A 27,143-nucleotide genomic window follows, 5' to 3' on the forward strand; every position below is an offset into this window, starting at 1 on the left:
CGGGCAGGGGGATCTGACACGTGTGTACCGCCAGCCTGTCGCTCAGGGGCAGGGGGCGGGCCTGGGGGGGGGGGGAGGAAATCAGCTGCAGGACCAATATCCAATCAGATTCGGGGAGAGTCAGCTTCGGAACCCATCCAATCAGGTCGCAGGGACTGAAGGATCGCCCAATCAGGGCTCGGGACCTGCACACCACCCAATCAGGTGCGAGCGAGAGCCCGGTGGGTGTGGCTCTCCGCCGGGGCGGCTGGTGCAGTCGGATCCTGAGCTGCCACAGTTGCTGGGGTGCGCGCCGTGGAAGGACGCCCCGAGGGCGCGGAGCGGGGCCCCGAGATGGTGAGTGCGCGGGCCGGAGGGGCGGATGGGACCAGCCGGACCTAGGTGGAAGCGGCCGCGGCGGGGTGTCCCCGTTCCCCGGGGTCCGCACCTGGGTCCTGGGCGGATGGAACTGAGAAGGGAGGCTGGGGGAGGGCAGGGGGGAAGCCTGGGATTCAGGGAGCGTGTGCGACGAGCTGACTAAGCAGGAGTTTGCTCCTCGGTGGAGGACAGGTAGAGACTGTCCGGCGAGTTGTCTCATAAAGGAAACTGTTTGCAGCCATAAGGAGGCCGCAGGGAATAGCTTCCGAATCCGCGACTCCCCAGAGGGGAGGGGGGGGGGGTCTTTTATGGAGGGTGACGATGAATATTCAGAAAGGGGAGCTCTGTCGGGGGCAGTCTAGGCGGGCGTGAGGTTGCTCGGACCGAGCTGCAAGACGTGCCCAGAAAGCACGCGTGCAGCGTGACGGTCACGGAGCCAGAGCTGCTCCCGGGGGCTGAGACTTGGACGTTAGAATCCAGCGGAGGTAAGTGTGGGACGTGGGGCCGGGGCTGAGCGCGCGCTGAGGGAGCAGGTGCGCGCGCACGGGGTCCTGGGCTGCGATCTCGGGTAAGAAATGCAGGGTTTTCTCACTTTGGAAACCGCGCGGAGAGTTTCACGGGTTTGGCTGTTTCCTGGCCTGGTGCAGACTGTCAGTCTGCAACCCGCTGTTCCCTTCAAGTCGTAAATGGCTGAGATTGGTTTTCTGTTTTTCCATTTCTTTGTGATTCTGACCCGGACCAGGAAGTTATGCAAGGAGTGTACTGGGCAAATAGAGCCGGTGAGGCGTAGATCACGGAATGGAGCTGGGGTCCTAAAACGATTGCTTTTCTGGGCACCCCCTAAACCCGCTGAGCTTACAGGGGGACCCACGGTGGACCTGTCACCCAACCAACCTGAGTTCTCTGCTTGGTGAGTCAGAAAGTGCTCCACACTGAGCAGTCCCAGGAAGAAAACTTTATTAGCAGCAGATACAGAGATCAGTAGATCCCAGGAAATAACTTCCAAAGCCCTGACTCCCCGGAGGGAGGGTGGATGGGCTCTTCTGGTTTAGGGCTGGATGGATATTTCCATGGGGAAGCCTCCTCGTCCTGTGTGGGGTGGGAAGAAGGGGTGCTGCGGGTGGGCCTTAGGTCAGCAGGCCTGTCCCCAGGGAGTATGTCATGTACAGGAGACTGTGCTCCTCCCCCAGTGGAGACTTCAGTGTGATAATGAGGTAAAGGTAATTGGTGGTCATTCCAGAGGTCCCTCCAGGTCCCTCTGCACAGACAGGAATCCCGGGGCTCCTCAAACTGGTCAGGGAGGTTGGGGCTCTGGAGGTCTGGTGAGGGCAGTCGATCTGCGATCTGCTCCAGGGGCAGGTTCCTGTCATTTGCCTGAGTTAAAGAGGACAGCTGGAAAGGACAGCTTAGGGAAACGTGGGGCAAAGGTCTGTGAGTACAACCACGTGGGCTTGGGGTCCAGCTGGTGACAGACCTGAGAGATGACCTCAAATCTGCGCCTGGCTGAGGACAGTTTATTACAATCAGTTCCAACAGGACCTGCTCCCATCTCAGGGACCCTCCAGTGAAACAGAACCCAGCTTGGCTGTTCTGCGAGAGGGGGATGGGCAGGAAGGCCCAGTGTCAGGATCTGGCCCCTCTGGTGGAGGAAGGCCTTATTGGCTCACGTCCCCAGGGCCTTGTTCCTCAGCTCAGTGGATGCTCAGCGTGTGGGCCACCTGCAGTTCAGGGGCCTGTGGGGAGCACAGCGGCCTGGGCAAAGTTTGGGTAGGAAAGGGGCGGTCGTGGACAGTTGGTCAAACCGGTGTCAAAAAAAAAAATCCGAGTTGAGTAAGGAGAGTCCTGTATTGAGAAGAATGACTGCAAAGAAGGGGGAGGGGACTGTTGCATTAGGGGCAGGGGCCGTGCAGGGGGGTAGGAGGGCTGTTGCACTATGGGCAGGGACTGTGCAGGGGTGAGGGGGACTGTAGCATTAGTGGTGGGGGCTGTGCAGGGAGGCAGGGGGCTGTTGCACTAGGGACATGGGCTGTCCAGGGGGGCAGGGGCGGGCTATTGCATTAGGTGCAGGGGCTGAGAACAGAGTGGGGGGCAGTTGCATTAGGGGCAGGGTCTGTGCAGGGGGAATGGGGGGCTGTTGCATTAGGATCAGGGGCCATGCAGGGCACGGGGGGGCTGTTGCACTAGGGGCGGGGGCTGTGCAGGGGGGTAGGAGGGCTGTTGCATTAGGGGCAGGGGCTGTGCAGGGGAAAGGGGGAGCAGTTGCATTAGGGGCAGAGGGGCAGGGGAGGCTGTTGCACTAGGGGCAGGGGATGTGCAGGGGGCAGGGGAGGCTATTACATTGGGTGCAGAGGCCATGAAGGGGAGTGGGGGGGCAGTTACATTAGGGGCAGGGGCTGTGCAGGGGGGAGGAGGACTGTAGTATCAGGGGCAGGGGCCATGCAGGGGATCGGGGGGCAGTTGCATTTGGGGCAGGGGCTACATCGACACTGTGAGCCTAAGACCTGCGAGTGTCTCAAGAGTCGTGTAGAAGGGAGGAGAGGAGGAAAGAAACCAGGCATGAACAGGTATGGTGCTGATGTTGGGGTTCCCTGAGGCCAGCCTGTCCCCCCTGTCCCCCAGGAGGGGCTGTGTGTGGCTCAGCCTGAGAGCAAGCCCACATTCAGGGGTCTGGAGGAAGGAAAGAAGCCAAAGCAAAGTGGGACCAGCCAGCATTTTGTGCCCCTTGGTCACAGGGACAAGCAGCTGAGCTGATCGCAGATGAGGCACAAAGTGTGGACTTGGGGGCTTTGTGCATGGCCCTGTCGTGGGTGAGCCAGGGGGACTTCCTGTGAGTCTTCTCTCTCTTTTTATATTTATTTTATTTATTTTCAGGCAGAGAGTGTGAGCAGGGGGAGGGGCAGAGAGACAGGGACAGAGAATCCCAAGCAGGCTCTGAACCCTCAGCTCAGAGCCTGATGTGGGGCTTAAACCCACGAACCATGACATCACCACCTTAACCAAAATCAAGACTCACATGATTTAACACTTAACCAACTGAACCACCCAGGAGCACAGGGCTCAGGTAGGCGTCTGCAGGTCACCTGTCACCTGTGAGCAGCGCTGTCCCTGTCCAGCTCAGCACGAATGGCTCTGTCCTCCACCAGCCTCACGTTGAGCAGGTGTAAAGTGCCCGAGTTCTTTCTGCCTCCTTTCTTCCTCGGGTTACTGGGGGGCTTTATCCAGAGAGCGTCCCCTGGGGAAAAGTGTCTCAGGACAGAGCTGTCCTTCTCCATGAGGGTTGGGGGGGATCTGCAGGGGGCTCCACACCTTCATGCCAGGTGGATGGGGTCATGGATCAGAGGATTCATCCCAGGCACCTGGGTTGCTCAGTTGGTTGAGCAGCTGACTTCCCCTCAGGTTGTGATCTCCGGGTTTGTGAGGTCAAGGCCAGGCCTCACATCCAGCTCAATTCTGTCAGACTGTCAGTGGAGAATCCCTTTTCTCTCCCCCTCTCTCTGCCCCTTCCCTGCTTGTGCTGTCCTAAAAATAAAGATTAAAAAAAAAAAAAAGGATTCATCCAAATGCTAGTGACGGTTCCATGCAGGGTCCAGGGTTGTAAAGCTGTGACCCTGATCTGTCTCACATATTGCATATTGTAGCTCATGAGTAACTTATATGTTAGTAGGAAACGCGGGTGCAGAGTGTGAACCACACGTCAGTGCTGGGTCCTGTCCCTTCTGGCTTCCTGTTTTCTAGTTCGTGGGTGTGACACGGGGTCTCCTGGACGTCGCACGTTGGTTTTTCTGATTCCTCCAGGGCTGAGCATTTCTCACGTGTGGGTTTCCTCTTCTGTGGAAGTGTTTCCAGCGTGTTGTGACCTGTAACTCACATGTCTTCTTCCTGATGATCTGTTTCCTTCACGTCCTGGGGACATTTGTCTGTTTCATTTCTACCTGTTGTGTTTTCTCCACGTCAGGGTGTGTCATTTCTCTGTATTGTCTGCGTGGATGCACCCTTTGCGTTGTTAGTAGACTTGAACTTCCCAGTCTGTTCCTGTGTAGACGACCTTCTTTTGTTCTGTGACAAAACTCCTCCATCGCTCAGGTCTAATCACACGTGCTGGAACTTTTCTGTCCGTGTATGTTCCTCTTGTTTCCGTGGCAGTTAAATCCACAACACTCGGTTATTGTCCGTGAATCTGATGATTCCTTTTACCCCTTAGATAACCAGCCTTCCCTGGCCCCATGTGTCCAAGTGTCCCCATCTCTGCTGATGCCACTTGCTAAAGTCAGGGGCGCCTGTCTGTGCATTTCTTTGTCGATCAGGGTGTTTATCCGTCTGTCTGTTGCTGCCACGTGTTCTGGTTACTGGTAACTTGTAAATTGAAACTGTCAGTTATTTTACCCCCAAAACTGAGGTTGTTCCGGAACAGCAGGGAATTAGTTCTGAACGTGTAAGATACCACAGGACCACAGGCAGTTACTAGAACAGAGGAGAGGGACGCTCTCCTAGAGAGGCCAGGAGGGGCCGGGATGGAAACACGGGATGTGGAAGAACCTAGAGCTGGAAGCACAGTGGCTCCTCCCTGGCAGGGTGGGGGTGAGGAGGTGGCGTCCCGGCTGAGGCAGGCTGGGCTTGCAGGGTGCTGGGCTTGCGGCTGGGCCCCCCCCCCCCCCCCGGTGAGGACGGGGCAGGACGCGAGGGCGCCCCCTGCCGGCCCCCCACTCCGTCCCTAAGGAGCTTTCCGTGTGCGAATTTCTACATTTCCTCTGTGTGACCTCAGTGTTTCCTGAGAAGCATCTGGGAGTGAGAGGCGGGTTTGCTGTATTTAGTGGACTTGTCCCTCAGCGCCAGGAAGGACGTCTCCCGCTTGGCGTGGCTCGTGTTGGAGGGAACGAGCAGAGCAGCGGAAACCAGTCGAGGCCACAGCTGAGTAACAGGGACGGTTCGGAGGGAGATGCCGTCAGACACTTGTCGTCTAGGCCGTGTTCACCAGCAGTGTCCGCCTTGCAGAGCGTGTACTTGTATGAATCACACGAGTCACCGGCAATAAAATATGGAAGAAAAGTAGCATAACTCTGTGGTTTGTCCTAATCCGGGACCCCGGGTCTGAAGGCAGCCACTGAACTGTTTATTGGCACTTGTTCCAACCCCGGGGAGAAAGTTCTCCCTGTGGAGGCTGACCCGAAGTCCTGTTGGCCTCCTGAAAGTCCCCGCCTGGGCCACCGTGAGGGCAGATGGTGAATCCCAGGGACCCAGAGGGAGAGAACGAACCCAGGGCATTTGGGAGGAGACAGTGCCGGGCGGGGGGGGGGGGGGGGGGACACAAAGCTTAGTGGTGAAGTTTCTGAAAAAGTAGCAAAACTTGAAAGATGTTTTAACAAGTGTTCTCAAAAGTGCAGTTTGGAACCACATGTTACCCAGAAATGCAGCCTGTAAGGTTGTGAATGGAGAGACCATGAATTTGGGTAATAGGACGGCATCAGCTGATAGTTCGGATGGGGAAAGACTTTTGTGAATTTAGAGCCTTCTAACACGTGAGAAAAGGCAAGTGACCGGTTTATTTGTTTCGGGATCCTGATGAGCCCTTTCCTGAAAGGCCAGAACCCCACGAAGAGAGTTCCATGAAGCAGAGAAGAAGCAACAGTGAGAAAAAGGGCCCCAAGCCAGGGCCGGACGTCTCGGGAAGGCTGTGGCACAGATGTCGTCTGCTGCCGTTCGGGAAACCTTTCCTGTTGCGTCACCATGTGGTGTGCAGGGCAGTCAGGGTTTGCTGTGTGTCTACATGTGCCACGTGCCTCCAGGGTCTGTGCCCTGGAGTGTGGTGACACGGGCTGGCGGGCAGATGCTGACGGGGGGCCTTTCCGGGGAGGCCAGAGGGAACCAGGAGGGGTCGCGTCAGTAGACGAAATCTCGGGAGTTGGAAGGTGGGAGGCCTCAGGGTCTTCCTCCCCCCGGGAGGGCACTGTGAACGTTGCTCTCCCACGGCATGGTTATTTTGTTTTGTTTTGTTTTTAATTTTTTTTTTTACATTTATTTATTTTTGAGACAGAGAGAGAGCATGAATGGGGGAGGGGCAGTGAGAGAGGGAGACACAGAATCAGAAGCAGGCTCCAGGCTCTGAGCCATCAGCCCAGAACCCAACGCGGGGCTCGAACTCACGGACCGCGAGATCGTGACCTGAGCCGAAGTCGGACGCTCAACCGACCGAGCCGCCCAGACGCCCCTACGGCATGGTTATTTTGATAAGAGGCTATTAATTTTTTCCAATACTAACATATACACCTTTTTGTCACCGAGAGTCAAAGGAGCGAGGGCCAGGGCCTATGACGTGCTGTGATTTCTCAGGGTGGGAGTCGGGGGGGCTCTGGAGGGGGGGTGTGAGATGGAAAAGGACCAACCCCAGTGCTTTTGGACACGGTGTTTGGGAGGCGGGGGTGTCTCCACACAGGGTGTCCGTCGAGTAGCAGCAATGCCTTCAGTGAGTCCACCTGAGCCCCAGGATCCTGGGTGTTACGCAGAGCGAAGGTGTAAAACGGGCCGAACGGAACGGCACCTGGCCGGTAAACTGGGCTCCCGGATCCCTGTGAAGTTTGCGAGGTGTTCCCCAGGTAGGGACGCCCTTTTCTCACAGCACTGCAGCCACAGGACAAGAGAAGGCTTCCGCCAGTGAGATAACCTATGAACCGTGACTAACCCATACTCATAGAGAGGGGGCTGTGTGAAATCCGTTCATGCAAACGGGTTTCCCTGGGTTGTAACTGGACAGGTGGGACCAGTGAGGTTGTCACGTTTTTTTGTGGCTTCAGTCTTTCTCCACGAGTACTTCTCGAACACTCTCCTGTTGTTGGAGGCCGCTGCTCTACTGTGTGTTCAGTGGTGAGCAGTGAATATTGTAGAATCGCTCCTAGGGCCAGACTGTTCTTTGGCCCAAACCAGAGTTCTCCCTTTTTTTGAAGTAACAGTTAGACTTCTAATAAAGTGTTTCCATTTCTGGGGCGCATTTTGGGGACACCTCTGGTCAGTTTTGCTAAATTATTTTTTAGGAGAACATCCCTTTGAAGTAGAACAGAAGTTTGCCTGTTGGTTTCCTTGAGCTGGCTTCCATTTTTTGCGTTGAAGACATGTCAGGCTGCTGATAACCTTCTCTCACATGTCCCGCCTGTTTGCAATCGTAGTGCGAACTGTAGGTGTTTGGTTTTTAGGAGGCTTCAGATGCCGTAGGTGAGAATTAAGAATTTTGGCTGCCTTTCCTCCATGTGGGGTGTGAGTCCGCTTGTTTGCCAAAATAACGAAAATGCAGTGGACGTGGAGTCCCATTCCATCTTGGGCCTTTTAAGTAAAAAGTAGGATCCCAGTTCAGCCCATTAAATGCTGCCTGGGTAGATTTCACATGTGAAGAAAGACCTGAAGTTATGTTGAAGACAAGCTGGAGTCTGTTACAACAGCCACGTACAGGTTCATCAGGCTTTTGTGTGGAAGTCTAGATTTTGTCTTAATTCACAATCTTAGGAAAAGCTACTGTAATTGCTCGGTGGGGATTTCCAGCGAGTGTCATAAGCATCTTTCCAGAAGTGGGCATCTGTGTCTCGCGGGTTAGTTTCATCCCATGTGTGGCCTGGGCCTCAGCAACACGCATGTGGACTAATTGATCTCAATCTGGGACACCCTGTTGGTGTGTCCCAGTTGAATAGCTGTGTTATGTTCTTCAGCGAGCTTATGGGGGTTCTAGGCATTTCTGGAAACTTCTGCCTTAGTCCAGGGAACATGAGAAATGTGGGGTTTTAGATCTTGAGAAGCCTTCCCTTTAAAGAGGCCTGGTTAACAGGCTGAGGTAAGGAGGGATCAAGGGCAGGTTCAGAAGAAAAGGGAAGTTCAGAGCTTGTTGAGGAATGTGGTTGGAGGCAGGTCCTGGGTGTAGAGTAGCCGCCGGGTGTCTGCAGCAGTGAAGTCGGGGTGGGAGAAAAAGACACTTTGGAAGCCATTTGTCATATTTCAGTTGTTTGCCTCCATTCATTTGAAATAGTCTTTTGCAAAGAGGCACACTTAGATCCTGAAAATATTTGCAAGTCTTGAGGTACCGAATAAAATCTGTATCAAACTCAACGTTCTGAAGTCACGACTTCCTAATTTAATTTTCAATAAAACAAGTTTGGGGAGATCGAAAGTTCCCCATAAAGGCCATTGTAATTTTAAATTACATTTGGTTCAGTTGTTCATTTTTTAGAAATGCACATGAGGACGCACCATGGCTTTTTAAACGAAGACTGGTCAGGGTCCCAGGTGGGAGCCCCCCCTCCCTGCGCTTTGATGTTTGGAATCCATTTCATGGTGGTTTTCTCTAGACCAGTGTATAAACACTGGTCTCTACAGGGGTAGCCTCTTTACAGAAGAAATCAGACCAAGGGTTAGCACATTTCCAACAGGTACGGTTCTAAGAGGTACAGTCCAGTTCTGAAAAGTAGTCGGAACAAAAGCCAAATGAGTTCTCTCAGAAAGGACAAGCCCCTAAGACAGGTCCCCAGTAAACCCCGGAGAGCACAGACACAGGACAGCGCAGACCCGGGGAGCGGGGCTCTGATCCTGGCACAAAACTTACCCTCCACTTCAGGGTCCGCGAGAAAGCAGCGCAGTGGGCTCTGTGGGACCTGCACCTGTTTGCTCGCCAGCCCGGAGTGGTTGGGGTCTTTTGTGGGTCCACCAGTGATCAAGTAACTGTTAACCTTAAAACCAGATTATTTTTCCAGGAAAAAATGGGTTTATCTGGGACTAGCAGAGAATTGTAATTTGGGACACATATGCCACAGCAAAACCACAGGCAAATCTGGAGGGAAAAAGGGGAGGACTATAGGGAGGGCTACTGTTTTCTAGAGGAGAGGGGGCATTGGGAGGGACTGTGCAAACAAGAAGTCCGTTGGAGCAAACTGGGGAGGGGGGGGGGTTCTACGTTCAGGGGCTTCTCATTGGCTGGGCTATGACCATCTCTCATTGGGTGATCCATGACTGTCCCTCATTGGCTGGACTGTTACTATCCTGCATTGGCAGGGCTGTGACTCTCTCACTGGCTGAGCCCTGGCTCTCTCTCATTGGCTGAGCCGTGATTGTCTCACATTGGCTGGGTTGTGACTGTCTCTCATTGGCTGGGTTGTGACTGTCTCTCATTGGCTGGGCTGCTACTATCCTGCATTGGCAGGGCTGTGGCCGTCTCTCATTGGCTGGGTTGTGGCTCTCACTGGCTGAGCCCTGGCTCTCTCTCATTGGCTGGGCTATGATTGTCTCTCATTGGCTGGGCTGTTGCCACCCCAGGAAATAATCTCCCTTCCTCCTGCAGGAGCAGTGATGCATTATGGGTGTGCGGGTGCGTCTCTCCGTGTTGTGTCTGCCCTTGGCCCTGAGCGGCAGGTTGGGGAGCTTCCCCTGTGGACTCCTGACTGCACTTCAGTCGTGTCGCCTTTACTCAGTCTGGAAGGGGTGCCCGGCTTCTGGGTGGTTTTCATCGCTGGCGATCGGGAGTCGTGCCGCGGAGAGCAGAGCGCGTGCGCACGCGTGTGTGTGATGGCGCTCGTCCTCCCGGGTCTGGGGCAGGTGGATACGAGGAGCGGACCTGCCGTGTTGGGTGGGAACTCCACGTTGCTCGTGTTGGGGGTCCACCAGACTCTTCCAAAGCGGCCGCCCCCTCTTACATCCGCAGCAGGATGAATGAAGGAGAATGCGCCCTGCTCACGTCCTCGCCAGCGCTTCCCGGGGCGTCTTTATAGCCAGTGTGGTGTGTGCGAAGGGGCCTCTGCTGGTAGTTCGAGGTGCGTGTCCCGCGTGACGAATGTCTAGCATCTTTTCATCGACCCACTGGCCATTTGCATATGTTCTTGGGAGAAGTGTCTGGGTGCGCAAATGTTAGGTGTGGACTTTTCCCCGCCGCCCCTTTTCCGGGATGAGGAAGTTCCTTTCTGTTCCTAGTTGGCTGAGTATTTTTGTCAAGAGAGGGTGGTGGGTTCAAGGAGATACCTCTTCTGTGTGTAAGTGATCATGGGGTTTTTGTTTCTCTTCTGTTCATAAAGTTTATGACTGCTATTTTGCTTGCTGAACCAACCATTTTATTCCCAGATAAATCCCGCTTGGTCACGTTGTAGAATCCATTTTGTATATGACTGGTTTTGGTATCACCATAAACTGGCCTCATAGAGTAGGTTAGACGTGTCTGTGCACAATTAAATTTTGTGGATGGATCCCAGATGATTGGTGACATCGAGCATCATTTCATATGCTTTTTGGCCATTGTGTCTCTTCCTGGGGAAATGTGTACTCGCGTTCTTTGTCCATTATTTGGTTGTATTATTTGTCTTTATAATGTCTTTTTTTAATTGTTGTTATATGAGTTTTTAAAAACTTGTTTAGATCACAAACCTCGTATCAGCTGTGTGACCAGCAAACCCATGTTGCAGCCCCAGACGAAGGGGTGTTGCCTTTGTTGTAGCTGATGTAGCTGGGGTTCTGTGTCCTTAGATTTTGGGAACATGTCTTTTGTTTAAACAACTTTTGATAATTTTATGATAATTGTTTTCTTTATTTCAGTGATATGGTGGCTTCTTGTATTGCTCCAAAGATATTACGTATGGGGGTTCTGATGTTTGGGGGACCCAGCAGTGTGGATTGTGTAAGAATTCACCCAATGCAGCACAAAAGAGTTAGCGGTTTATTGAATGCACCATGAGGGAGCAGAGGGCCACCAGGAAGTGGTTTGGGGCTAGACTTATAGGGCAGAATGAGGGAGTGTGGGAACATATGGAAATTCCCCTTTTTATGGTAACTGTGCCTGGTTATAAGTAGGCCATTGGATAGTTGGGGCCTGTGGCCATTTCAAGGTGGGTCACTTCATGAGCCTGTTTTTTATGCATCTGTGTGTTCACTGTGGGTCCTTTTGCCTAACTCCGTTTTCCATTGGTGAAGCCTGTTATCTAAATGTGGCCCTGACATCCCCCTGACAGGTGGACAATACAACTCTTTGGCATTAGGGCAGGGGTGTCACCTTCAGTAGCTTCTTCCTGCTGAATGAGGGCATAGAGATGTCCCTGGTGGGTCAACATTCAGCAGGAAGAGAAGCTGAAATAAAAGACCTTTAATAGTTGACCAAAATCTTCCTACAGTGGAGTTTAACCAGTTATTAAAGGAGAGGGAGGGATCCTTTCAAGCACCAACATGAGTATCCATATCTTTTAGCATTATTGTAATCTGAAGCATATATTTAACACTCTTTTGAAACGATTTTTTTGGGGGAAGTTTGGGTTGCCTGGGTGGCTCAGTCTGTTAAGCATCTGACTTTGGCTCAGATCATGATCTCACAGTTCATGGGTGCTGACAGCTCAGAGCCTGGAGCCTGCTTTGGATTCTGTGTCTCCCTCTCTGTCCCTTCCCTGCTTATTTCTTTTTGAGAGAGAGAGTGCACGAGGCAGTAGAAGGGCAAGGAGAGTGGAAGACAGGGGATCCAAAGTGAGCTCTGCGCTGACAGCAGAGATCCCAATGTGGGGCCCAAACAACTGAGCAGAAGTCAGACTCTTAACCAACTGAGGCACTCAGCTGCCCCAACACTGTTTTAATGAAAGTATACGTTACTCCTTGAGCTGCAGCAGGATTTTAAGGGCTGTTTGGTTTTGCAGGACCACCTCAATTTCTGGGTGAGTGTGTGTTGGGGTTGGTTAAAGGTGATGTCTGTGTGCTTGGTTAAAGCATCTACTTATAATTTTACATTGATAGAGGCAACTCCTGTGACAGATATGTCTAAGGGGTAAAACCATCAAGAAGGCTTCTTTGCCTGATGTCCAGCCCTAATGACATTCTTTTTAAAATAATTTTTTTACTGTTTATTTTTGAGAGAGAGAGAGAGAGAGAGAGAGAGAGAGAGAGAGAGAGAGAGAGAGAGAGAGAATGTGAGCAGGGGAGGGGCAGAGAGAGAGAGGGAGACACAGAATCCAAAGCAGGCTCCAGGCTCTGAGCTGTCAGCACAGAGCCTGATGTGGGGCTTGAACACACGAACCGTGAGATCAGGACCTGAGCCGAGGTCAGATGCTCAACTGACTGAGCCACCCAGGTGCCCCTAGCCTTAATGATATTCTAATGATGAGGAATTGCTGGCAAGTGAGAGGTGACTTGTCCTGGTAGATAAGGGCATCCCTAAGTGCATCATGCAGTCATATCATAAGGAAAGAATGGCTACCCATTATTTCCAGAAGTCTACGGCCAATCCCATGGAGAAGGGGAAATTCGGGATTTTGTGGAGTGATTTTTGGCCTCCCAGCCACACAGAATTGGTCAAGGTGATAGTTGAGTTATGAAAATGTCGGAGAGTTCCTCCCATTTTTTTGGCTGTTCAGATGACCGTATGTCCATGAGGTCTTGTTATCATCCTCACAGTAACAAGCATCATGATTCTTTATACATGAGCTTTTGCCAGTTTCTCTGAACCTCACCTCAAGTTGTCCAGCATCAGTTTTCAAGACTTTAGGAAAAAGGGTGGTTGTGGTTTTTAATGACTTTAGTCAAGAGGATGGAAGGTTGGAAACCTTAGTTTGGAGAACTCTAGCTAAATATTTGATGAAACCAGAAGAATTCAGGACCTAGTCTGGTTTATAAGAAATAGTGTTAAAATCTAATATCTACAAAGATGTGTTATTGAAACATTATTTTTTATTCTCTCTGAAATCACCCTTATTTCCAGACATAGTCAAATCAAGACTAACAAACATGGCTTAATTATCCACAGAAGCTCAGGAAGAATGTGTTGGTGGGGCGCCTGGGTGGCTCAGTCGGTTAAGCATTCGACTTTGGCTAAGGTCATGATCTCACAGTTTGTGGGTTTGAACCCTGCGTTGGGCTCTGTGCTGACACCTCAGAGCCTGGACCCTGTTTCGGATTCTGTGTCTTCCTCTCTTTCTGCCTCTCCCCTGCTTGTGTTCTATTTCTCTTGCTCTCAAAAATAAATAAAATATAAAATAATAATAATAATGATAAAAAGAATAGTGATTGGTCATAGGAGTTTTTTTTTAATGACTTTCTTTGCTTGAAATGTTTATAAATAATCTCTAGATTGAATTTTTAATAACCTCTCAAGGCCAGAAGCCAAGTCAAATACTTGCTGTCAGATTTGTCTACAATCCCTGTAGATTCAGGTGAATACCTCTTCTTGAGGCCCTGAATAAATCCTGAGGTTACCTGCACCTGCCAGGAATTGACTTTGTCTACTCACCTGGTAAGGCTGCTGGGAACTCTGTCAGCAAGGGATCAGGCCAGCATTTCTAAGGGGCTTGATTGGCTGCATAAAGTCAACCTTATTTCTTTAAAGCTGCCCGGTAGTATCTGCTGTCTTACCATGTCTCTCTGAAATATGACATTTCAGTCGAAGCCTCGGTAGGATAACCAACATTTCCGATGGTGTCCTGTTACAAGAAGAAGAGAGGCTCATTGAACTTACACAAATGCTTATCCTTGACAGGAAAAGAAAGAATACTCACTGAGAGTTTCGGACTTCTGTGGCATTGAGGTAGGGAAAAAAGGGAAATGTTTCCATTTGTTCACAAAGGAATACTTCATCACATTTCTGTAAGTCCTAGGTATTTCAAGAGAAAACTTCCTCAATTTGTTAGAGCAAACACTATAGAACCAGCAATATTTCAAATAAGAGTTACAAAAACTATAAGCATCTTTAATTCACTTAGTCCTATGTTAATTAATTCCTGTTTGTTTGAATGCAACTTTCCCATTAGTTCTGGAAATTCTTACCCAGTTCAGTTTTATGATTTAAAGATATCAAATACCTGTATTTACAAAAAAAAATCCTTTTCATGAATCTCCTTGAAGACAAAACTCATTTGGCAAGAGCATCAGAACTATAAATATAAATGACAAAAAAAACAAAACAACATAGAAATGGCCATGACTCATGATCTGATCTGTGACTTCAGTGTAATATAGCTGACAAGGAAATCTGCTCATTTCTTTGACAACTAGTATTTTAACAATTAGAATGTCAAGTGATGATGTTATATGAGAACATATTTAAACTTTATGGATTTTATGTAATTTCAAAACAGCTGTAGTATACACTCAAATGATACAATCTAAGGTTTATTACTATTTGTTTGACCCTGCTTTCCAAGTAACTTAACATACCAAATATGCAAGCCTAATTAGTCAAAAAAGACTTCATTTACAATTTCTAAACTTGGGAAAGTGTGTTGGAATCCTCAGAAATTTTTATTTTTATTTATTTTAAATGTTTATTTACTTTTGATACAGAGACAGACAGATCATTACTGGGGGAAGGGCAGAGAGAGAGACACACACACAGAATCTGAAACAGGCTCCATGCTCCAAGCCATCCGCACAGAGCCCGATGTGGGGCTCGAACTCACAAATCGTAAGATCATGACCTGAGCTGAAGTTGGATGCTTAACTGACTGAGCCACTCAGGCACCCCTTGAACTCTCAGAAATTTTTAAAGCACATGTCTAAATAGAATTACAGATCTTACACATTTTGAGAAGTTTTAACTTTAAGTAGTCAAAGACCTGGTGAAAGCAAAACATAGAAACTTTGGTTTTGGGGGCAGATAAGGAAAGGAAGAAGACTTTTGTTTACATCGTCTTGATCAAGACCAGACCAACAATCCAAGAAAGCTTTGTCCCAGCGAGAAAAGTGCATGTTTACTATTGAAGCAGTATCCTTTTAAAATCAATTTATTTCAATATTAGTCCATCCTAAGCACACACACATAAAATTACTTTCTTTTTTTTTTTTTTTTTTAAGAACATCATTTCCTTTCCTTTCTTTTTTTTTTTTTTTAATTTTTTTTTTCAACGTTTTTTATTTATTTTTGGGACAGAGAGAGACAGAGCATGAACGGGGGAGGGTCAGAGAGAGAGGGAGACACAGAATCGTTAACAGGCTCCAGGCTCCGAGCCATCAGCCCAGAGCCTGACGCGGGGCTCGAACTCACGGACCGCGAGATCGTGACCTGGCTGAAGTCGGACGCTTAACCGACTGCGCCACCCAGGCGCCCCATAAAATTACTTTCTAAAGCTGTCCCTTCACAAACTTGTCTGCAACATTCTTTTGCACTCAGAGTTTGTCCTGAGATTTTTTTCTCTAAATAACCAGTCTCATTTTAGGAGAAAATTACTTTCTTTCACCTTAACAAAATGTATTCCCATCCCTCATATCTCCTACTCTCTTAGATACAGACTTGCTTTCCCCATTCCGGTCGGTCTCAGTTACATTTAGAATTGTACCTCTTAGAAACCTTAGTCTCCAGTGAAAACCAGTTGAGAACTGTCTATACACCAGGATTCTTTAGATGACAAATTTATGGACACATTTCATAGTTTTTAGGAACATGCCTTTTTCATAGCACAGTCTTTATATGAGGCACAATGTATGTTTTCCAACAGGTGCAGGTATCTTTAGTTTCTCTGCAATAAGAAGTCAAAAGCAGATAAAACTTATTTTTGCTAATTAACATGTTAGTATTTTATCTTATTGAGAAAAGACTTAGATGCCCAGTGAATTAAACCGAATTTATCACTGAACTTAGCAAAATTTCAAAGTTTCAGGTTATGAAAGATTTTGAAAGCTATCTTAAAAATTACCCATGAGAACTTTCTGAGACAAAGTTAACCATGATTTTAAGTCATCATTTATTTACAAACTGCAACAGAGATAACATGAGCTTATTTGACCTTTAGTATAAAAGTTTTATATGTAATAAATATGTATGGATAACTCTAAAATCATGTCTTTTCGTTACATCAGCAACCTTAAATTAGCTTTAATATCAAATATATTCTGGGGCAGCTGGGTGGCTCAGTAGGTTAAGTGTCTGACTTTGGCTCAGGTCATGATCTTATCGTTCATGACTTCGAGCCCTGCCGTCGGGCTCTGTGCTGACAGCTCAGAGCCTGGAGCCTGCTTTGGATTCTGTGTCTCCCTCTCTCTTTGCCCCTCTCCTGCTCATGCTCTGTATCTCTCTCTCTCTCTCAAAAATAAACAAACATTAAAAATTAAAAAAAAAAAATCAAATATGTTGCATCTGCGTCCACTAGGAGTCAATTTGTTGCCCACTGTTTTTTTTTTTTTTTAAACCTGGGATACCTATGGGAAAAATCTAAAGTTGGCCATTTAAGTCCAGTAGAGCCCCTGTTCCTGTAGAGGCAGGGGAAAGCCAATGGGTGGAATAAAAGAGAGGTCATCTAGAATGTCTGAAGGGTCAGATGGGCCATGTGTCTGAGGAAGACACATTCTGCAGTTTTTGTAGAGGTTGGGGTTTGGGGACAGTGCCATGAATATGAAGGCTTGCATGTATGGGACCTGTGAGCATTTGGAGGAGTTCTGGCAAAAGACTTCAAGTTGCGTAGTGGGGCCATATGTCTTGATCTGGGAGTTTGTATGAGGCCAGGACACATGACATGAAAGATGAGATGATTTTTCTCAGGTCTTGGGGTTCATGTTTTATCCACTTTTTAAAAATACAGCCCAAAGCCTGAATCTGAGTGTCCACAGCATCCTGACATTCTGGTTCCAGTTCTTGGAGCTGACGAGGCACAATCGTCTTAGAGCAAGCCAAGCGTGTGTCCTCCGGTCTGTGTGTTGTCCGAGTGAATATTTCAGTTTTCGGTCTGTACAGTACTGGTCTGCTCAGATCTGTCTCAGTGTAAATATCCCACTAAATAGGGTGTGTGTAAGTCCATGTCAGCTGTTGTCCTCACCCTCTGTTGTGACTCAGGGGTTCTAGGAATGGAGTGCAGCTCCCCGCCTGTCACCCTTCATCCTCCCACACACATGGGTGATGATGGAGCTTTGCAGCAATAGAGTGTGTGGTATGTTTCAGGCCTCTGTGGTCTTTGAGGATGTGGCTGTGAACTTTACCCCGGAAGAGTGGGCTTTGCTGAATCGTGGTCAGAGGAAGCTCTACAGAGATGTGATGCTGGAGACCTGCAGAAACCTGTCTGCCGTGGGTAAGGATGGCTCCATACCTTCACTGGTCTTTTCAGGAGGAAGAAGAATAAGTCAAATTTGCAAATGATATGAAACAATACATAGAATGTCCTTAACACTTCACCAAATACTATTAGAACTAATACATGAATTTAGAAGACTTGCAGAACACAAAATTAATATTCCAAAATCTGTTGCACTTCCGTATCTACTATCAAAATAGCAGAGAAATGTAGAAAACAAACTCATGTTAAATTACCTCAAAAACCATAAAATACTATGTTAAATGTAACTAAGGAAGTTTAAAGATATTTACTCTAGGAGGTATAAACATTTAGTGAAAGAAATTGAAGGGGCGTCTGGGTGGCTCAGTTGGTTAAGTGTCAACTTTGGCTCAGGTCGTGATCTCACGGTTTGTGGGTTTGAGCCCTGCGTTGGGCTCTGTGCTGACAGCTCACAGCCTGGAGCCTGCTTCACATTCTATGTCTTCTTCTCACTCTGCCCCTCCCCCACTCATTCTCTCTCTTTCTCTCTCTCTCTTTCAAAAATAAATATTAAGAAATTTTTAAAAAAATAAATTGAAGGGGCACTTCAGTGGCTCAGTTGGTTGGGCATCCGACTTTGGCTCAGGCCATGATCTCATGGTCTGTGAGTTTGAGCCCTGCGTTGGGCTCTGTGCTGACAGCTCAGAGCCTGGAGCCTGTTTCGGATTCTGTGTTTCCCTCTCTCTGCCCCTCCCCCACTCATGCTCTGTCTCTGTCTCTCTCAAAAAAGAGTAAATAAACATTTAAAAATACTTAAAAAAAAGGAAATTGAAGACGACACAATAAAAAAAGGTATACCATTGTCCTGGATTATAAGAACTAATATTATTGAAAATGCCCATACTATGAAAAGTGTTATACATATTCAATGCAATCCCCATCAATATACAGATAGTATTTTTGAAAGAACTAGAGCAAGAAATTTTAAAATTTTTATGAAAACAGAAAAGATTCCAAATAAAGCAATTTTAAGAAAACATACCAAAGCTGAAGATACAACAGTCTCAGATTTCAAACTATACTAAGCAAAACAGTGTAGTACCGGGACAAAAATAGACACATAGATCAAGGCAACAAAATAGTCCAGAAATAAACCCATGCTTATATGGCCGGATTATGTACAAAGAAGGAGCTGAAAATATACAATGGGGTTAAGACTGTCTCTTCAATAAGTGGTGTTGGGAAAATGAGACAGCTACCTGCAAGGAGGTGAAACTGGGCCAGCTTCGTACCCCTTACCTGAAAGGAAACTCAGTATGGATTAAACACCTCGGTGTAGGACTTGAACCCATACACGTCTTAAGACTAAACGGAGGCACTGAACTCATGGACATCAGCCTTAGCATTATTTTTGTGGAATCATCCCTTCAGGTAAGGGAAACAAAAGGAAAAATAAAAAATTGAAAGGGGAACATAGCAAACATAACAGACATTTTCCCACAGAAAATAATAGAGGTGGCCACTTGGCACATGAAAAGCTGCTCAGTATCACTAATCCTCAGGGAAGTGCACATCAAAACCACCATGAGCTGTCCCCTCACAGCAGCCGGAACGGCTAGTGTCAAAAAGACAGGAAATACGAGTGTTGGTGAGGATGTGGAGAAAAGGAAACTCCTCGTCGGTGGGATTTAAATGGGTGCAACCAGCTTGGCAAACAGTTTGGAATTTCCACAATAAAATGAAACCTAACATATAGCCCATAATTCCACTTCTGGGTAGTTCACCAAAGAAAAAAAAGCCAGCACAATAAGACATGTGCACCCCCTGGTTCACTGGACTGTTACTCGCTGTACTCAACATAGGGAAGCAATGCAGGTGTCCTTCAACAGATGAATGGATAATGAAGATGTGGTATCTACATACAAGGGACTATCCCTCAGTAATACAAAAGGGACGAATTTGTGATGTTTGTGGCAACGTGGATGGACCTAGAGAGTATTATACCAAGTAAATAAGTCCGACAGAGAGACAGACAAAACACGTTACTTATATGTGGAATCTAAATGACAAAATGAACAAACAACAGAAAATAGGGACAGTCTTAAAATTCTAGGGAACAAATTGGTGTTTGTGAGATTGGAATGGGATTGAGAGACAGGTGAAATCATGGAGGGGATTGAGAAGAACAGATTTGCACTTGTTGAATAAATACATTACCAGAAGGAAAAGTAGAGCACAGGGAATATGGTCAATAATTGTATAGTTGTGTATAATGACAGCAATTACACTTTTTATGGTGAGCATTTTGTAACGTATGTAATTGTCAAATCACCATATTGTACACCTGACACTAATATATAGGTCAGTATGCTTCTAGTAAAAGAATGATTAAATGAATGAATTAATAAATGAATAAATAATAAAAAGCCACCAATTATCGGTCATCAATGACCCTGAAGACTAAAGTTAGTGCCCATCTTCCAGATTGCTTGTTCTTTAAATCCTCCGTCCCGCTGAGCTCTTCTCAGGGGCAGACCAGCAGCCACACACATCACCTGACCTCTAATGGCAGCTGGGGCAGTGTAGGAAGGCTTCATCAAAGGCCTGTGTGCCTTCAGAACTGATCAACCCTTGGTTGGACCAGGTTCCAGACAAGGGATTGACATTTGGACACATCCCCTAGAAACATGACTCTGTTTTTGAGAAGGGTGATATTTGTCATTCACCCGGCTTTCCTGTTGGACTTTTCATCTATCATACCCCCTGTGCCCAGTCTTTCTGTCTTCCTGTAGAGGTAGGGTATGGATGTGTGTATCTTGCCCAGTTCCTTCCTACTTGGCTCTTCTGATAATTCTTACCTCCACATTAGTGTCCATCTAGTTTGAAGTATTTTTGAATGAACGGGCTGCCATTTCAGACACTTTCTCTATTATTGCCAAAGTCCCGAGTCACAAGCGTCCTCGGAATTTTTTGGTCACCTGACCATTCTTCCTCATGAAGTTCATTTACATTTCGGGATCCGTATATAAATAGAGATACATGGTCTGTTTTCTTACCTTACATATCAGATCATTTCCGAGAAATTCAATTAGACTCCTAATTCTTGTAGTTTCTCCCAGTCAAGGTAAAATGAGTGGATCAAAGACTCAGTGGAATTCTTTGCAGAATGAGCCTCTGAGTGAAAATACTAATGTATACAAAAAATGATTCCTGTTCTGTGTTTGTAGAGAAGCAGAAATTTCACAGCAGTGGAGATTTGACCCGAATGCAGGAAGGGCTTTTGAGGTGAGTGACACTTGTAAGGGAGGAAGGGGGGGATGTTGGCGATTGTGAGACTGACCTGAAATTAGAGAACAGTTGCAAACCTAGTGCAACAATCCTGTAGTCGAAATTTTCGCAAGACAAACCTTTATAAATGCATTCTACCTATTGATCATCTGAAAAACAATTCAGTTGGAAAAAAATGGTCAGGGAAAAGCATATGTAAGAAGCCCTGAATGTTGACTCTATTTGAGTCCTCAGGGAGAACAGGAAGCTTGTTCCACTTTGGAACCTTGCACACAGTGCTAAAAACATACTCATTCATTGAGAATATCCATCATGTAACCCAATAATGATTAACAAACATCAATAGATCATTAGGTAATAAAGAGATCACTTACAATCATTATTCCCTAACAATGTACCTTCCTATTTTGAACAGAAGTCCTTTGGTGGAGAGTGTCTGTGAACGTATTGAAGGAGATCCATGTGGAGAAACCCTGAACCCGATTACAAGTCTTACTGTGCATGAGGGCTGTCCCACTGGAGGCAAATCCTGTGAATGCGCTAAGTGTAGGGAAGCCCTCACAGATGGTTTTTTTCTAGGGAATCTGGGAAGATCTCACCCAGGACTCAAATCTAGTCCCTGTGAGGAATGTGGGCCGGCCTGTAGCTCCGTCTCAAGCCTCAGCACTCAGGTGGGTGCAGACCTTGTAGAGAAACCCTATGAAGGTCAGGACACCGGGAGAGCATCAGAGACATACGCAAAGAGTCTGAGTAGTAAAAAATCTCTAGAATGCAAAAAATGTGGAAAAGCTTTCACTTGCGTTTCTTCTTTTCAGGGTCATGTGCAAAATGACTGTGTACAGAGGGTCCATGCATGTGACGTGTGTGGGAAAGCCTTTATGTGTCACTCTGATCTTACACATCACGTGAGAACTCATACTGGGGAGAGAACCTATCAATGTCAGGAGTGTGGGAGAGCCTTCCAGTGTAAGTCAGGCCTACAGAAACATGTGAGGACTCACACTCCAGAGAAACTCTATAAATATCAGCCCTGTAAGAAATCCTTCCCTGGCCAGCAGTCCTTTCTAGTACCTAGGAGAAGACACACAGGGGACAGACACTTGGAATGTAAGGAGTGTGGGAAAACTTTCAAGAAGCATCTACAGTTTGAACGTCACATGACCACACACAATGTAGTCAAACCCTATGAATGTCGGGAGTGTGGCAAAACCTTCAAGCATCACCCAGACCTGCGAGTACATATGAGGACACACACTGGGGAAAGACCCTATGAATGTAAGGAATGTGGGAAATCTTTCCGAAAGTATGAACATTTTAAATGTCACATGACCACTCACAGTACTGTGAAACCCTATGAATGTAAGCAATGTGGCAGAGCCTTCCGGGATCACACAGACCTGCGAGTGCATATGAGGACACACACTGGGGAAAGACCATATGAATGTCAACAATGTGGGAAAGCCTTCAGATATCTTGGGAATCTGCGAGAGCATGTGACAATACACACGGGGGAGAGACCCTATGAATGTCAGGAGTGTGGGAAAGCCTTCAGGTATAACTCATGCCTGCGAGAACATGTGAGGAAACACACTGGGGAGAGGCCCTATAAATGTCAGCACTGTGGAAAAGCCTTCATTCGACACCACACCCTCGTACTACATACTGCGAGAAGACACTCAGTGGGTGGACACTTGGAATGTAAGGAGTGTGGGGAAACCTTCCGGAAGCATCAACCTTTTCAACGTCACATGACCACACACAATGTAGTGAAACCCTATGAATGTCAGGAGTGTGGGAAAGCCTTCAGGTATCACAGAGACCTACGAATACATGCACGGACACACACTGGGGAAAAACCCTGTAAATGTCAGCACTGTGGGAAAGCCTTCACATCTCCTTCCAACCTGGGAGCACACATGCGGACACATGCTGAGGAGAGACTTTTTGAGTGTATGGAGTGTGGGAAAGCTTTCAATCAGCTGCAAAATTTTCAAAGTCATTTGAAAACACACAGCACCATTAAATCCTATGAATGTAAGAAGTGTGGGAAGGTGTACAAGTTCTCCTCCTCTCTTCGAGCGCATATGAAGAAGCACCCTGGGGAGAGACCTTGACAAATCACTGCTCCCTTCAAGAACACGTGAGGCTGCACAGTGGACAGTAGGCCTCTGTATGTAAGGACTCTGGTAAGACCTTCCAGTGTCTCGTAGACCTGGGCAGAAGAACCTTATGAATTTTCGCTCTGTGGGAAAGCCTTCAGTTGTCCCTCTTCCCTTCGAGAACACACGTGCAAGCACAGTAATGTGAAACATTACACACTTAAGCACCATGGAAGAGCCTGTCCGGGAATCTGTGAGCAAAGCCACACTGTAGGAAAGCATTTATTTTTCCTTCAAATATTTTTTTATGTTTATTTTTGAGACAGAGACAGAGCATGAGCAGGAGAGGGGCTGAGAGAGAGGGAAACAATCTGAGGTAGGCTCCAGGCTCTGAGCTGTCGGCATAGAGCCAGATGCGGGGCTTGAACTCATGAACCGTGAGATCATGATTGAGCCAAAGTCAGATGATCAAATGACTGAGCCACCCAGGCATCCCTCCTTTCAAATCTTATTGAAAATGCAAGTCAGTACAACGGAGATGATCCTGAATGCACACAATTTTGGGAAAACTTCAGGTATAGAACTTCATGTATTTTGTTCATGAAAATTCAGGCAGGAGAGAAATCTTTTCATTGTTGTGAATATGGCTTTGACTTTCCAGGTGCCTCTTCCTTGATTGGGATCCCAAGTGTATGAATTCCTAGTTCATCTCATTGATACGAACACTGATGGTTTTAAGTGGCCTTCTTTGCCCTCTCTATCTGTACAACCTAGATGTTACCTCAGACTTGAAGTAATCACATGGTTTTGTACAACATGTCTCTTTCCCATTATAATGTCTTTTGGACCTAGAGGTGATAAAAATGTGTCTATTGTTGGTGTGTACTTAACACTTTTATATACTTTTACAAAAGAATCTCTTGAATTAAACATTCCAAAATGTCCTTGATAAATTTTCATGATGTTAGACCCCTCATTGTTGAAAGTTCTTTTCTGTCCTCTGTTATGGATACTGGAATTTCCTGATTCTGTGTCTACTCGTCTTTTCAGTCTTTATTATTAAAAGTTATATTTTCACATCAATTTTCTCATTGTCTTCAATTTTAAAAAAATTCAAAAATGTTTATTTTTGAGATAGGGTGAGAGAGAGAGAGAGAGAGCGCACAAGCGGGGGAGAGGCAGAGAGAGAGAGAGGGATACACGGAATCTGAAGTAGGCTTCAGCCTCCGAGCTGTCAGCACAGAGTCCAACGTGGGGCTTGAACTTACAAACCTCAAGATCAGGACTTGGACACTTAACCCACTGAGTCACCTGGGCACCCCTTTTTCTTCAATTTTTAGAGTTCTGATATTGGTTTATCTTTCTGGCACTAGTTCTTGTCTTAGATTGATTTCGTTCCAAATTATGACCTAGAAGAACATCCCTTGTGCAGTTCTTTCTTGAGAGTGGATTGCAAGGCCTGGGAAAGTGAATGGGGTAAATGCTGAAACATCAGCAATGTTCTGGGCTCAAGGCTGTCCACCAATAGCCCTGTGAGATCCAGAGTCCCATGATCTCCCAGGAGCCAGTTCGGGAACAGACCCACTGTAGTCGCCTGGCAGTCTTCAAAACCGCACATCTTCCCTACGTGCTTTCATGTAAACACCGGATATGTGTGTGTGGTCTATGTCCGGAGGCTCTTTGTGTTTTCCTCCCATGCTTTGACATTCTTTGATGTTTATTCCTGGTGAACAGGAAATAAAGACTATGCAGTTTGCTCCTGGTGCTGTTTTGCTGGTAGAGAGAGCCTTGCATGTCCACTCTAAGTGAGAACTTTTTCTTCAGTGTGCAGGGACATCCCTTTGGACCATGACTCAGGTTTGCCTGCTTATTTCCGAAAGCAGTGATTGTGGTGGAAATACCAGTGGGGTGCTTTCCTCTGGCCCCCAGGGGGTGTCTGGAAAGACCAGTACCCTTGATATCAGCCAGATCAGTCGACCAAAATATGGTATCTGGTAAATTCTGGACATAGGAGCCCCTTCGGTTTTATCCTTAATAGAGGTAAGAAAAAAACCCAAAAAACCAAAACAAAAAACAAAAAAACCCTTGCTGTTTCCATAATGTTCCACAGTTCTGAGGTACCCCAAAGTCATTCCAACTATGGGACGAAATGCTTGTGGTTTTACCCTTGACTATGATATTTGGTCATGTAACGGTATGTAACATCCTATGGGGCTGGACATTCAAAGGGAAAAGTATTGCCACCTTGGTACCTTTAAAAGGATTTGCAGGGCACTTGGCTGACTCGGTCAGTAGAGCATGTAATTCTTAGTCTTGGACTTGTGGGTTTTTGCCCCACACTGGGTGTAGAGGTAATGTAAAAAAATAATAAAATGGAATTTAAAAAAAAAAAAGGATTTGCAAAAGCATACCCAACCTAATATTTACTGTTTTCCTCCTTTTTAAAAAAACACATCAGTAAACTATGAAAAATCTTTATTGTTTAGAGGAGTGGCATGTAAAATGCCATGGGGAGTCAAAAGGGGACGTGTCAGCATTAAGTTGTCATGAGTTTTCTTTGGATCCAAATGTGGTCTGAAGAATTTGCTCTCAGTGGCAGTGCATGCCAGTAGCCAATAGGGCTTAAGAACAACAGAGTTTGGAGGGATAAAGATGTTATTTATTGCTGAGACGTCTTGGACAGACATCCGTTATCATCCATTAGGTTCTGCCACGTAAAGGAGGCACTTCAGGAAACAGTATAGGGGATTCTGAGCACCTGAGCCTTCTGTTCTTAGGATGGGCCTGATGCCCTGAAGAGCCTCTTTATTTGTAGTATATTGTCTCATTCCATTCTGCCAGGAGGGTTTGAAAAATACAATTTTATATTCATAGCAGCTACACTACGATTCTGCCAATATCAGTTGAGGATGCTTCCCAGAAAGACGATGGTAGGTGATCCAGTTGAAAGAAATGGTTAGGGTCCCCAGATTCCACTCTAGTGCTGATAAAATGTGTTCAAGGGTCATTTGATCTCCCTGGTTGGTTAATCTGATTACTACTGTCAAAGTTTAGAATTATGTCTCCCTTTTGGAGGAAAGAAATTCTGTCATGATCCTGTTGTAAGAAATCTCTGCCTAATACGTGAATAGAGGAAGAAGGGAGAAAAAGACGGTGAGTTTCTCGCAAATGTCCTAGACAAAAGGAATAGGCTCACAGACAGGAACTTGTTCAGATTTTTTTTTTAGACACCCCCCCCCCCCCAAATACTGGAACTATATTAATCCTTCCAGGCAGGGGCTGCATTACAGCAGGGGTTTGGGCACCAAGAGTGTACTTCTGGTGTCAAGGACAGAGATTCATTCCCAATGTGCAGGTGGTTCCACAAGCTGATTAAGACAGACAGCTGGGAAGAGCCCCTGTGGTTCCCTGGAGCCCTGTCACTGGGAATGAGGAGGATGTCAGAAAGACCAGGTGGAGGGATGCGGGTGGATGGAGTGCTTACATTTGAAGAAGATTTTTTCCAGAATCCTGGCTCTTTGTAATAATACCAGAAGCTACACTTTTTAAAATTTTCCTGTGGAGAGATTTCATATGCTGTCAGTAAAAAGTGAGAATTTTCTTATTTTATTTTTAAATTTATATCCAAGTTAGTTAGCATATAGTGCAATAATGGTTTCAGGAATAGAATCCAGTGATTCATCCCCTACGTATAATACCCAGTGCTCATCCCAACAGGTGTCCTCCTTAATGCCCCTTGCCCATTTAGCCCATCCCTCCACCCACAACCCTCTCCAGCAACCCTCAGTTTGTTCTCTATATTTAAGAGTCTTTTATGTTTTTCCCCCTCCCTCTTTTTATATTATTTTTGCTTCCCTTCCCCTATGTTCATCTGTTTAGTATCTTAAATTCCACATATGAGTGAAGTCATACGATATTTCTCTTTCTCTGTCTGACTGATTTTGCTTAGCATAACAGCCTCTAGTTCCATCTATGTTATTCCAAATGGCAAGATTTCATTCTTTTTGACTGCTGAGTAATCTCCATTGTATGTATGTATGTATGTATGTATGTATGTATGTATGTATGTATATGTGTGTGTATATGCACACACCACATCTTCTTTATCCATTCATCTGTTGATGGACATTTGGGCTCTTTCCATATTTTGGCTATTGTTGATAGCTCTGCTATAAACATTTGGGTGAATATGTCCCTTTGAAACTGCACACCTGTATCCTTTGGATAAATACCTAGTAGTGAAATTGCTGGGTCATAGGGTAGTTCTATTTTTAATTTTTTGAGGAACCTCCATACTGTTTTCCAGAGTGGCTGCACCAGTGTGCATTCCCAACAGCAGTACAAAAGAGTTCCCCTTTCTCCACATCCTTGACAACATCTGTTGTTGCCTGAGTTGTTAATGTTAGCCATTCTGACAGGTTTAAGGTGGTATCTCATTGTGGTTTTGATCTGT

General features: G+C 46.6%; 1 protein-coding gene across 3 annotated transcripts; it reads left to right on the top strand.

The window, feature by feature from the left end:
- The first annotated feature begins 210 nt into the window (after nt 1-210).
- On the top strand, nt 211-23,773 carry LOC109260814 (zinc finger protein 791-like). Of its 3 annotated transcripts, XM_053897514.1 has the most exons (5): nt 211-336; nt 17,213-17,373; nt 20,529-20,588; nt 21,007-21,262; nt 21,407-23,773. In XM_053897514.1, the coding sequence occupies exons 1-5, from the start codon at nt 334-336 to the stop codon at nt 22,703-22,705; spliced, it is 1,779 nt and encodes a 592-aa protein (XP_053753489.1). In that variant the 5' UTR covers nt 211-333; the 3' UTR covers nt 22,706-23,773. The 3 variants fall into 3 exon arrangements, with proteins under 3 accessions (XP_053753489.1, XP_053753487.1, XP_053753488.1); XM_053897512.1 differs by having other exon boundaries at nt 21,007-23,773; XM_053897513.1 differs by having other exon boundaries at nt 17,213-17,339; nt 20,531-20,588; nt 21,007-23,773.
- Nucleotides 23,774-27,143: the final 3,370 nt, after the last annotated feature.

The sequence above is a fragment of the Panthera pardus genome, unplaced genomic scaffold (assembly GCF_024362965.1).
Source record: "Panthera pardus isolate Hobbes unplaced genomic scaffold, ASM2436296v1 HiC_scaffold_8, whole genome shotgun sequence".
Classification (NCBI taxonomy): Eukaryota; Metazoa; Chordata; class Mammalia; order Carnivora; family Felidae; genus Panthera; species Panthera pardus.

Bases quoted from the DNA above. Each gene is read 5' to 3' on its own strand.
- LOC109260814 (XM_053897512.1), top strand. The intron at 17,374-20,528 runs AGGAGGAAGAAG...TTCTGTGTTTGT, and splicing joins ATACCTTCACTGGTCTTTTC to AGAGAAGCAGAAATTTCACA. The intron at 20,589-21,006 runs GTGAGTGACACT...TATTTTGAACAG, and splicing joins ATGCAGGAAGGGCTTTTGAG to AAGTCCTTTGGTGGAGAGTG.